General features: G+C 39.7%; 1 protein-coding gene across 1 annotated transcript in view; it reads right to left on the minus strand.

The window, feature by feature from the left end:
- Positions 1 to 12,049, minus strand: part of cckbra (cholecystokinin B receptor a) — a 26,319-nt gene extending 14,270 nt beyond the window's left edge. The window contains exons 1-2 of the mRNA XM_046044082.1: positions 11,924 to 12,049; positions 11,586 to 11,834 (exon numbers count right to left, since the gene is read on the minus strand). Of these exons, the coding sequence (XP_045900038.1) occupies positions 11,586 to 11,751 (166 nt within the window). The 5' untranslated portion in view covers positions 11,752 to 11,834; positions 11,924 to 12,049. The remainder of the gene's footprint in view (positions 1 to 11,585; positions 11,835 to 11,923) is intronic.
- Between the last annotated feature and the right edge of the window lie 968 nt (positions 12,050 to 13,017).

The raw sequence follows: 13,017 nt of genomic DNA on the forward strand, positions 1-13,017 counted from the left end.
TCAAAACTGGTATCCTCAATGTTTTGAATTATTAATTTGTTAAAGCTAATTAGATTTGGGTAGATTTTCCTTAAAATTTGAACAGAGCCAGGCCAGCTGGTTCCCCCTGCTTTCAGTCTTTATGCTTAGCAAAGATAACTGTCTTCATATTTAATGGACAGACATGAGAGTGTCCCTCTCCGGGAATTTTAGAAAGGTCATGGCTTGTCAACGAAGTACATTCAAAACGGCTGCAATTCAAATGTTGCAGTGGCTAATTATTAAAAAAAAGCAGGAGCAGACTTCATACAACCTGACATAACAACAGGTGCAAAGTTACATATGTCAGCTTTTGGCATTAAGTAAGCAATTAACCGGTCCAGGCTACAAAAACGTTATTAATCGTGCATTCGAATCAGGTGTTCCTGTTCCAGCCACATGCACTGTGCAGTTTGGCTCACTGTCATTGCTTTGTCATGCCCATCGTTAACGGGATTTGTTCCACCTGTGCTTTCAAACAAAATGGCTGCTGTGGAAAACATTTGTACATTTGATCACTGTGTGCTCTTCCCTCCAACTGTGCCATGATGCTACATTATAATTTGAATATGATCATAAGGTTTGCAATTAAGGCCTTACTTACAGTAAAAACAACTGTAGCTTGACTTGGGAACTGAGCTAGCGTTGTGCAGGGCCTTTGGCACAGAAATCAGTGGCATATCAAGGTGCATTTTTAGCGACTGAAAATGTATTACTTCCAACTTGTCATGAATGCAATCGTTTTATTTCTATGAACCAAATGAAATATGAGGTGACAAATGAGAAGCAAGTATTGTGCAATGATACAGTAAAAGGTACACAATTTCTAAAGATAGGATGATCCATAGACTGAATCTATGCTGTTTGCTGGCTATGTCAAATGTTTACATGTCTCTATCAAACTTAGGTGCCAATAAACAACTTCAGCAAATTATGGCAACTGAAGCACTTGATGTACTTTTAGAAAAATAAGTGATGTGTAAGATTTAACCAATGATATTTAACAAATATATTTGTGCCAAATATATCCTAATACATGATGGATTTTAAAGAGCTTAGCTTGGGAACCTCACCCCTGACCTTAACAATCGTGGAGATCAGTTTTACAACTCTTTCATAACTCTGGGAAAGGAGACTTCCACCAAAGAAACTTGAACTTTGTCTCTAAAAGATTGTTGAAACAAGGTTCATTTTACTTATTTCTATAGCTGAAATGTTTTTCATAACCTTGTTGTTCCAAGCTGTTCTTAGTACCTTTTGATATGTAGATAAAGATTTGCACAGTTAGATAGTTATAGACCACTGTTATGAGGATATGAAGATATTATAAATAGAAAAGAAAAAAGGTGTCCTTGGATGAGGGGAAATTAACATATTTTTGTTTATTTATGGAAATAACACTATCAAATTAGACTTGGAATGGACAAGATTTGAATCTAATGTGATTGTTCTTCTTCTGTCCTGAATATGAATTTAGAGACTTTTGGCTACTTTAACTTTTACACCATGGATTTGCCTTGAATCAAAAATCCCAAGAGGAAAAAAGGTGGTGTGATGGGATTTTCATGGCGCCCCTACCAGCAGGGACACAGACTCACCTGCTATTTCTCCTGTTGTAAAATTACTGTCTTTGAAGAGAAGTGCCTTGCGTCTGAACCTTTTGTTAAAGAACATGTTGATGTAAATGTTCATTTACCTCAGATGTTTACAGACCTGTTACTGAATAAACTTTTTGTACCATACCTGTTTTCTGTCATGGTTAGTGTTTTTCTTTTTGGATGATTTCTTTTCCATTTGGGGTTTAGAAACCAAAACCATTTGACCAATAATACATTCTCAAACTGAATTTACAAGTGACATAATTGGCCTCTCCCAAACAGCATCTGTCAAATCATATCTAGGCATTGTCGGCCTGCCAAACTTTGGAGCGCTTGGAGTTCTTAAAGAACAGTGCTTGGTATCAAAATAGTTTGAAAGGTCATGTCTTTTTTTTTGCCATTCTGAAACCAAAACCACAAGCAAAATTGTAAAGAAGAGATGAAACAGTGTGTTTGTCTAATGTTAGCATGGCTAGCTAATTAGCTTACCTATAGTAGTCATGTAACGTTCAACACGTCCTCATACCTAAATGACCTAACAAGTTGATTGTCAAGTGTCCAAAAGTGACATTTACGACTATTGGAAAGTATCAATGCCGCAACTGGCGTAGTCACGTGATGTCCTAAGTCTTATGACGTTAAAAAGCCTATGTGGTAACCTTTGTGAAATGAACTCAAACCTCAGCCTCCTGAGGGAAAGTCCTGTGTTTGTTTTGCCCATTTATCCATCCACCCCGATCACTTCTATGGACTTCTCTTTATACTACGTCACCTGACTTCTTCCTTTGCAACCGCCATACAGCCACTAGAGGTCATGGCCTAACAATAAACATAAACATGAGTCGTGGGTATCAACCTATGGCAGTTTTTCTGGTGAGGACGGGCTGATAATGTTACTTCCAAGAATTAGCATATCATTAGCTTACTACATTATTATGTGGGTTTGCAAGTTATGTTTTAAAAAAAGCCCATTTCAGGGGTGGAAATCGGTCTAACACCAGTTCCAGATGCTACTAATTAAATCAAACTTTAGAATAATAGTGCCTCTGCCCTGTTCTGGACTGGACTTGCCAGAGTTTTTGTGACTGGCTTCATCTAGTTTTGCGGGGATGCTCTGCCATGCAGATTCCCTCCTGTTGATGTCCTGATAACTATTTAGTAAACAGCAATAGATTCTGGAAACTCACAAACAGCAAGAATCAGTCTCGCTTCCAATGATTTTTGCTCCGCGTCGCTTACAAAAACTTAAAGACAATTCAACTTCGTCAGCGGGCAGGTGTGTGCGTGCGGCAACCACTTCACCTCACTCTAACAGGGACACTTGCTACTGAACATAGACTATTTATGCTGCTTATTGATAAAAACAAGAAAACAGATTATATACAGGTGCTGGTCATATAATTAGAATAATTCAATTCAAAAAGTGAAACTTGGATATTATATTCATTCATTACACACAGACTGATATATTTCAAATGTTTATTTCATTTAATTGTGATGATTAAAAACTGACAACTAATGAAAATCTCAAATTCAGTATCTCCGAAAATTTGAATATTACCAATACCAAAAAAAAGGATTTTTAGAAATGTTGGCCAACTGAAAAGTATGAACATGAAAAGTATGAGCATGTACAGCACACAATACTTAATTGGGGCTCCTTTTGCCTGAATTACTGCAGCAATGCGGCGTGGCATGGAGTCGATCAGTCTGTGGCACTGCTCAGGTGTTATGAGAGCCCAGGTTGATCTGATAGTGGCCTTCAGCTCTTCTGCATTGTTGGCTCTGGCGTATCGCATCTTCCTCTTCACAATACCCCATAGATTTTCTATAGGGTTAAGGTCAGGCGAGTTTGCTGGCCAATTGAGAACAGGGATACCATGGTCCTTAAACCAGGTACTGGTAGCTTTGGCACTGTGTGCAGGTGCCAAGTCCTGTTGGAAAATGAAATCGGCATCTCCATAAAGTTGGTCAGCAGCAGGAAGCATGAAGTGCTCTAAAACTTCCTGGTAGACGGCTGCGTTGACCTTGGACCTCAGAAAACACAGTGGACCAACACCAGCAGATGACATGGCACCCCAAACCATCACTGACTGTGGAAACTTTACACTGGACTTCAAGCAACGTGGATTCTGTGCCTCTCCTCTTTTCCTCCAGACTCTGGGAGCTTGATTTCCAAAGGAAATGCAAAATTTACTTTCATCAGAGAACATAACTTTGGACCACTCAGCAGCAGTCCAGTTTTTTTTGTCTTTAGCCCAGGCGAGACGCTTCTGACGCTGTGTCTTGTTCAAGAGTGGCTTGACACAAGGAATGCGACAGCTGAAATCCGTGTCTTGCATACGTCTGTGCGTGGTGGTTCTTGAAGCACTGACTCCAGCTGCAGTCCACTCTTTGTGAATCTCCCCCACATTTTTGAATGGGTTTTGTTTCACAATCCTCTCCAGGGTGCGGTTATCCCTATTGCTTGTACACTTTTTTCCTACCACATCTTTTCCTTCCCTTCACCTCTCTATTAATGTGCTTGGACACAGAGCTCTGTGAACAGCCAGCCTCTTTAGCAATGACCTTTTGTGTCTTGCCCTCCTTGTGCAAGGTGTCAGTCAGTAATTGTGTAGCCTACAGAACTAGACTGAGAGACCAGGCCTTTGCAGGTGTTTTGAGTTAATTAGCTGATTAGAGTGTGGCACCAGGCGTCTTCAATATTGAACCTTTTCACAATATTCTAATTTTCTGAGATACTGATTTTGGGGTTTTCATTAGTTGTCAGTTATAATCATCAAAATTAAAAGGAATGAACACTTGAAATATATCAGTCTGTGTGTAATGAATGAATATAATATCCAAGTTTCACTTTTGAATGGAATTACTGAAATAAATCAACTTTTTGATGATATTCTAAATATATGACCAGCACCTGTAAATCCACTCAAAGACATGAAGACGCACCTTATAACTCCAGAGCTTGCCTGAGAATTATGAGAGTGTCCTTAAGTATCAAAGTTATGCAGTTATATTTAGCAAAAAGGAACCGCTAATAGCTAATTCAGAATACTTTTATTGGTGCAAAAAATGAAAGCAAATACAGACAAAAAAGCAGGGCTTGTAGGGCTTTTAAGTTGTAGCCCACAGCGTGACTCACTGAATCCATAACAACATTATACATCCTGTTTACATCCCCCAAAGCCCCATGATTATCTACTAAAACAGAAGAAGAAAGGCAAAGAATAGCTTTATTTATAGAAGCTTTTGTCATGTTGCACGTAAATTGAGACAAATATAAAATTAATATTGCTATCATTAATAGTACTGTTATTCATTTTTATTGATGTTTGTGTCATGACAGCATTTACTGGTTTCTGCTTTTCTGTGTGAATATTGTGTTGGGCTGCTTCTTTCTCTATCTGCCCCCCCGCCAAACCAGCCAAGGAAGATGGCCGCCCACCCTGAGTCAAGGTTCTGCTCAAGGTTTCGACCTGTTAAAAGGGAGTATTTTTTTCCTTTTCTGTGTTGCAAAGCACTTGCTCATGGTTGGAAATGTTGGGTCTAGACCTGCACTATATGAAAAGTGCAATGAGATAATTATGTTATTAACTGGCATCTTTTTAAATATTATACATGCCTATAACATCACTTGGTTTTAAAAAATAATGTCTTTATGTGATCGCAAATCAAGAAGAGCAGGGTGACTCTTTAGCGGGCTCTACCTGTGATCATAGAACTCAGGTTACAGTTCGTATTTTTGCAAACGAGCCTTCACTGTCGATAGGCTCGGAGTGAATAAGCCTTCCTGCAAACCACAGGGTGGAGCGGCCACCAGCGTCGTTCCATGACACCATCCTGTTGACTACTGTACACTACCGTCAACTAGAATAACCACCTCCAGCTCCAGCAGCTTAAGCTGGGCAGAAGGAGGTGGGTGGCACAGTCAACACATGCAGATCTTAACAGTGTACCGGCACTGTAAGAGTCTCGCACAAAAAGTCTCTCACACCCACACATATCTTTCAAGTGCTAAGCACAGACACAGAGAAAGACCAAATCACACACGGGGGGTTCTCTTTTGTTGATGCTTGAGGGCGGTCATGCCCAGCCACAGCGCACTGACCGTGGAAATGAGGAACACAGAGCGGTAGGAATTTTGGTCTTTTTCTCTCTCTCCCAACATGGCAAGCAGGAGGAATAATCAAAAGGAGCAACAAAAGTAATGAGTAGAAGAAGAAAAAGAAGCATTATTTATATAGCACTTTTGTAAAGTGCTTTACAAAGCAAATAGACACAGCAGGATTAAAAGAGAAAGGGCATTATAAAAAAGAGCAGTATAAACATTTATTGGTAGAATGCAGATTAATAAAATAAATATTATTAAAAAACACTATTGAAGGTCTTTGCATAAGTTCTAAAGTAAATGTTTCTGGGAATTGTGCTTTTTTCTTTTTTTTTGTGTTAATTAGACACTCGTCTAACTCCTGGCAAGAAAGGAAATAAATATATTTAAATATCCAAATCTTTCTTTATGAAGTGATTTTAAAAATGACAATGCTTTTGCAAGCTGTAAATGAAGTACGGTGCAGTTATCCTTGAGCAGTCAGATGTGCTTTGGAAACAAGAATGAAGGAATGATGCAATCATCTTCACCACCAACCAGCATAAAAACTGCATAAGGAGTCTATATTGCCTCCTTACAAGGCCAACCACCATAAGGTAGAATTAGATCATTATATTTGGCACAAAACATATTTAAATGTAATTTTTCAGAACCTACAGAGCCCCATTACAGGGGTAAGCCTGTGTGAAACGGAGCCACAGGTTTTCAAATGAGTGATGTTTTAAACCCCTAGACTTACAAAGAGTGGTAGCTGGGAGGTTGTGCCCAGTCATGCTGAGAGGAAGTGCACTTCCAGGTGATGTATAGCACCCCAGTAATTTGAATTGATGACACAGTTGCAAGTACGCAGACAGCTCAAAGAAATTCAGAGCAGACTAATGTGCTTCTTGTCCGAGGGATTAGATTCTTGTCCACAAGCACTAGGCCCAAATTCATCAAACCTTTCAACATTTCAGTCCAGGTCCACATGACCATCTGTTTTAATGCTACCAGGGTAACCTAACACTGAACTGTGATCAACAGTGCTGATGGAATCAATTTGTTTGGCCTCTAAAGAAGAACTATGGAACAAAACAGGAAATCTTGGTGTAGTAAAACACATTTTAAAATATACTACAGGAGCTGATATAGATCATACTCTCCCATGCATTAATTCTGCATGTCCATGAGAATACACAGTTACATTTTTTGTCTTCATTTCAATTCTAACTTGTGAAATCATCAGTAGCAGCTAAAATCCAAAACCTGGACACTTTTCCATGATGTGCACGTCTCTCAGTTTATTGCTGCATAAAGTCCACTGCAGTATTGGGAGGCTAATGTTTGAGGAGAGTGTGATTCTGGCCAAGGTGCTGCCAAGCTAATTACCAGTCAACTCACTGACTAAATGCTCACATTTTCCCACTGCGCTGTATCTTCTGTTCTCAGGATGAAAAAAAAGCTCTAATCCTTTTTCTTGTTCATTAAACTCGAGTCGGGCAAACACTCACAGTAGGCCGCTTGATAACTGGCTTTTGAGTGAAACGGTAAAGTTTGGAGTCGAGGGTCTCTCAGCGCACCTCAACCTGGGAGAGGAGATTTACATGCCTCGGCTGATTGTACGCCTCTTCATTCTTAGCTCACACCTAATTCTCAGGGTGTTGCCGTTAAATGTTGCCCCGAAGAAGCCTATAGGCATAAACACTTCTCAAATGGAAAAACTGTGGTCTAGGTGCCAGATGCCCTTGCAGCCAATTCTGTAAAAGTTAGCTGGAAGACATGAAAACCAAAAATTTTAATACATTATGCAAACTGCACCCCTGTGGGCACTGACAGACTGAGCTTGTAAGTTGGTTGGTAATTGCATCATATGACCAGCAACACAAACACAAACATGGATGCATAAATGTGATTGTGGACTGCACACACTCGGAATATTACAACATCGATCTCTCTCAGCTGCCACCGAAACAGTACAAGGCTGTGAGTCACATGATTATCGAGCTCAGGGCAGATGAATGGATGCATGGACGAACGGGTGAAAAGAAGGATGGATGGCGTATTATATGTCTAATGGCCGTGTGCTAACAGATGAGCTTACAAAGGGTGGATGAGTTTGCAGAGCAGGTTTGCCACACAATTAATCGGTGAGGATAGTCACAATGATCCTGTCTATTGATTGGTTTTAGCTGATAGAGAGCCTTGCTCATAGGAGGCTCAGATCAGACTCTCGAAGGAGGCTTGACTGATATTTACATGCAGATGCTGACATTTGTGGATGAACATTTATATGATATTTTTCATGTCATTCATGATTCTGTGTTCCCTCCAAAGGCAGTAGACATGTTGTCTTGTTCGGGCTAGTTGGGGGGTATAATTACTTAACTGTGAGGCATTTGGAGGTCTGCTACAGACACTGTTGAAAATAATAATATCCAGCGCTCTGATAGGATTGGTAGATAGAATGTAAGTGCAGACAGATGACAGGCAGGAGAGAAAGAAACAACTTTGGAAAACTCATAAACCTCTGACTGAAAAATTATACGAACAAGCAATACACAGAGGGACCTTAGGAAATGCCTATAAATGGTTGCATCATTAGTGAGAATATTGTAGCCAAGAGTCCAGCTCCTAATAGCCCTGAATGAAGCTCCTTTACTTGTTGTGGCGTCTTGCAGGACGTACTTATTCAAGGCTGGGCGCCCAAGTTCTTCCTGGATGTCGGCTAAGCTTGCAATTCTCTCCGTCTAAGCTTCTTTATGCCTGCCTGCACTCTGCATTGTCACTAGTCTCTGGATCCTTTTGACCAGGCTGTTTGATGATGAAATAGACAAACCAATGCGTTCAACCCCTGTACGGTACGTATAGATGGGGGCTGGATCGTCAACTCACCCAAGAGATTCCAATGAATAGAAGGTTGCTATGCCAATTAGGGGCACTATTGGACCGGATCATGTGGAGAAACAGATGCCAAATAAAGGACATTACCCCGCACTTTGTATGTCAAGCATCTGGTCATTTCTTGGTGGGCCTATTGTTAATCTGCATCATCTGCAAGCGTTTGTGTCGAGTTTAACTTTGATAGTGCTGACCTTTGAGGAAACTGAGAGTCCAAAATGGAGGATCATTCACTAGAATTTAACGCTTCCCTGTCGGGAAGGTGCTCTGCACTTATGAAGGAGGAGTTGATGGTATAAATACATATTTTACTATCAATTTTACTGTCAATTTATTGTCCTGGGGCTGTTAGTTAGCGGGCTTCTTAGCTCTGAAAACTTCAATAACTCAGTTTAATGAAATGGTGTACACCACGAAGAACAAAATGCCAGGGGAGAGTAAAGGCCCAGTACAAAGAACATACAAGCTTAGAGCTACTGTGACTAATTAGTGGTTAGCTCACCAGCTACAGTTCACCGCCTGTGAGCAAAGACACAGGTGAATTTTAATGTGCTACTTTCTTGATTAATTGGACTTAGAATTGGAGAATTTAGTCTTTGATCATTGTTTGAGACATTAATTCAAATCTAGACTAATGAAACTCTTAATCATTGCGTTTATTACGCAGAGAAAATGAATTTTTATTCCTGTTTTTAGGTTAGCTGATCCAGGAAATAACATCTATCACATTTGCAGTGGAGGGCATCCTCATTATTAGTCACAGGTTAAAAAAACACCAGTGTTCATATGGTTAAGTGATTCATCATTTAACATAATTTATTATCAGTTAAACTAATCTGCCGGCCTTACCTTTACTAAAATGATACACATAAGACAAAGCGGCTAAATAACAAAAACTTTGTATTTAAAGTCCGAGGCAGCTGGCCCTCCTGCCCTCCTCCTCCTTATCACAGCTCAGAGAGCCCAGTAATTGAAAAGGAGATTTAGCAAGCCTGTTCTCACAGATGGTGCATCGCATTTCTGAGAGAATAATACGATTGTGGCCCTCACCATTCAATAGCTCTTCTCAACCATTCAAAGTTTAAAGTGAAGCGAAAAGACAGACGTGCTGCAGCGGATCTTACTTTCTCTACCATCTCTTGTGCTTCAGTCTGACTCAGGCCTCACGTGGCACCTTGACTCTGGCCTGATGGGAGCCAGCTCATCGCTAAGTCACACTCCTGAAGATGTGTGACTGTTCAAGCACTTTCAGCTTGATGGTTACCTTCTGACAGGCAAAATGAAGCCCACAGAAAAGCCTCTCTGAAAGACAGGCTCTTGTTAGATATTGAGCAATTTTCAGGCAGGATTCTAAGGCCACATTTTCTGATCGGCTGTCAGCCACAAAAAAAGGCCAGCTTTCTATATAAGAATAAGAAAAACACCTATTAACCCAGTCAACATAAAGTTATCAGATTAATTTGATCTCTCCCCATTGTTCCTGTCAGCTCTGTTTGCAGATTTCAGATTTCTTCAACCTCAGGCACACATTTGATGGTATTAAAAAGCTTTCCTTCAGACAAGTGTGGAGAAGGTTTGTATGGATTATAAACGCTTTCTGCTCCCTTAAGGAATAGTTTGACATTTTGGGAAATACTCTAATTTGCCTTCTTGCCGAGTGTTAGATGAGAAGATCAATACCACTCTCGTGTCTCTGTTCAATTCAGTAAGGAACTATAACCAGCCGCTGCTTAAATTATCTAAGCATAAAGGCAGGAAACAAGAGGAAACAAGTAGCCTCGCTCTGTCCAAAGGTAACAAAACATGTCTACCAGCACCTCTAAAGCTCACTAATTAACAAATTACCTTGTGTGAGATATTATCTTGCTTGTTTAAAGGTTCAGTGTGTAAATCTTTCCAAGCATGTAGGAGAAGCTTCGGTGGCCGACACGCTCTGTCGGCTCTTGTGCTAAATAATATGTGTGGTCATCCATTTGTCCAAATTTCACATCTCTTCTTACTTCTAATAAACCAGACTACTACTACTACTACTACTACTACTACTACTACTACTACTACTACTTCATACGTAATCAACGTAGTGACAAAACGTGCTCTGCAAAGCATTTTATCCATTTGGGCTAATGTAGAAACATGGCGGCGCAACATGGCGACATTTATGGTGTATGTAGACAGAAATGGCTCATTATCTAAGGTAATAAAAACATAACGGTTCATTATTTAAGGTCTTTATATACCACGCAAAACATAGTTTTGTTTATTAAATTGCATTTCTGTCAATAGATCCTCTTAAATATTACACACTGAACATTTAATCTGTACAAAAATATACAAATAATGTAAAAACGATAAGTTATGGTTTTATGGGGGATTGTGTCGAGGAATATTTCTTGGCTGGGCGCAGTGACTTCCTGGAAGTGACTAAACAGACTAAATAATGCTATTTAGTGTGCTTTAGAGGTGCTAGTAGGCCGATTTTCAAACCTTCAAACAGCATTTGGCTGTTTCATCCAAGCTAACCAGTTCAAGTAGCTCTTAGCAGAAAAGTTACTGAAATATCAAATTGTTCCTATATTAATAATAGTGTTGCTACATTTAACTACATGACTCTACACAGCTCCACTATGGACGCTAATAGTGGTCAGTGTTTGTAAGAAGAAAGATTGTCTGTGCTACCATAGTCCTTAATGCTGTTCGTTATATTGAAAAATTGTTGAAACATTTACTAAATTGCAGGCGCAAAGTCTTTAAAGTAAAACTAAAGAAAACATATCTTGGTTAGAATTAAAAGATTTTAGAAGATTCTTACTGCCCCCAAATACAAAATGGTGTTAAAGCCCTACTTTGCCAGCTAGAGAGACTTATGATGACTTCCATCCCATATTTAAAAAACAAAACACAGCAAATTAAGCTGAAATATATTGTAATGTTGTAGTTTATGTTGCTGTTCAGACCAGGTTTGAAATTAAATAGTTCATTCTCACCCATAAAGTAGGAGACCGTCTTGCACATGGCGCCCCCGAAGATGAAGTCCTCCAGGATGTTGGGGATGAGGGTGAATGGCATGCAGAAGATGGCCATCATGAGGTCGCTGACCGCCAGCGACAGCAGGAAGGAGTTGGTGACGGTCCGCATGCGCTTGTTCAGCATCAGGACCACAATGATAAGCAGGTTGCCAAAGACGCTGAGCAGGAAGATCAAAGAGTAAAGCAGGATGCGCAGCGAGTCCGTCTCTGACAGAGAAAGAGAGAGGACATTATAAGATCTGTTTTTCTACATAGTTTGGCTGATCAATTAAAGGAAGGAAACACAACTGAATTACCAAGAACTATACACAGCTTTGAATGAATGGAATGGCGTTGTCTGTCTTCTACAATAGAAATATGAACTTGTTGTGAACTCAGTTCGTCAAAACCTCTGTGTGCCTGTGTGGGTACTTTTTCTTGTAGTCCTGGGAGACAACCAAATGTTTATTACTGGAAACTGCAATAAACAAAGAAGAAAAAGTGGAATAACAAATAAAGGAGGCAGAAGAGGAAGATTGATGCTTTAAATGGACTGGCTGGTTGACAAAAGACAAATGTAGAACATTTTCTTCATCTGTATGCAGTGCTTTTTCTTGGAATCATTCAAGCAAAACCCACACATTATATGACACATGAAATGATAAAGTAAGCAGACGTTGAATACAAAAGTGTAAGAAAACATCGATACATGAAGAGAACAGTCTCAGGTTTGTCACCTGGGAAATGAGGCTCCGGCACATACACAACACCAAAGTCTATTACAAGGCAGAATAACTTTGCATAATCAACATCTTAAATTGTGCTATGTCAATATCTTTCAGCTCGCCCTGTGAACCAGACGATAATTGAAATAAGAAAAAAAGGAAGACATACAACATCAACAGTGCTGCACAGACTGTGTCAGGCGGTAACCTAACGGGAACCTAGCGGGAAAATAACTCAAACTGGAAAAACAAAATCAAAATTAAACTCTTACTATTTGCATCAACAACATTACATTTACATTAAATTTATTTAGCTGGTGCTTTTATCCAAAGCCACTTAAAGTTAGTGCGTTCAACCACGTGTGTACAATTCCAAAATTATAAGAATCATGCAGGAACAACAAATATCAAACACACTCACACACAAGTGCTCCAAAGAAAAAGACATAAAACAGTGCTGAATCACTCAAACACAAATCCATGCATGCTATGCACACTGTATATACTGTCATATCTACCTAGAAAGAAATGGCCAATAAAGCTTATTCTGAGCCTGATTGGCCTCCACTGGATAAACCCACCCCTGCATAGAAATAATAGAACATTTTCCATACCGTGCTATCACCTGACAAATACAAGTAAGAATGAAAGAAACGGTCAACTTAAATAAACGTGTTTCCTTCTTT

Source organism: Micropterus dolomieu, linkage group LG01 (assembly GCF_021292245.1).
Source record: "Micropterus dolomieu isolate WLL.071019.BEF.003 ecotype Adirondacks linkage group LG01, ASM2129224v1, whole genome shotgun sequence".
NCBI lineage: Eukaryota > Metazoa > Chordata > Actinopteri > Centrarchiformes > Centrarchidae > Micropterus > Micropterus dolomieu.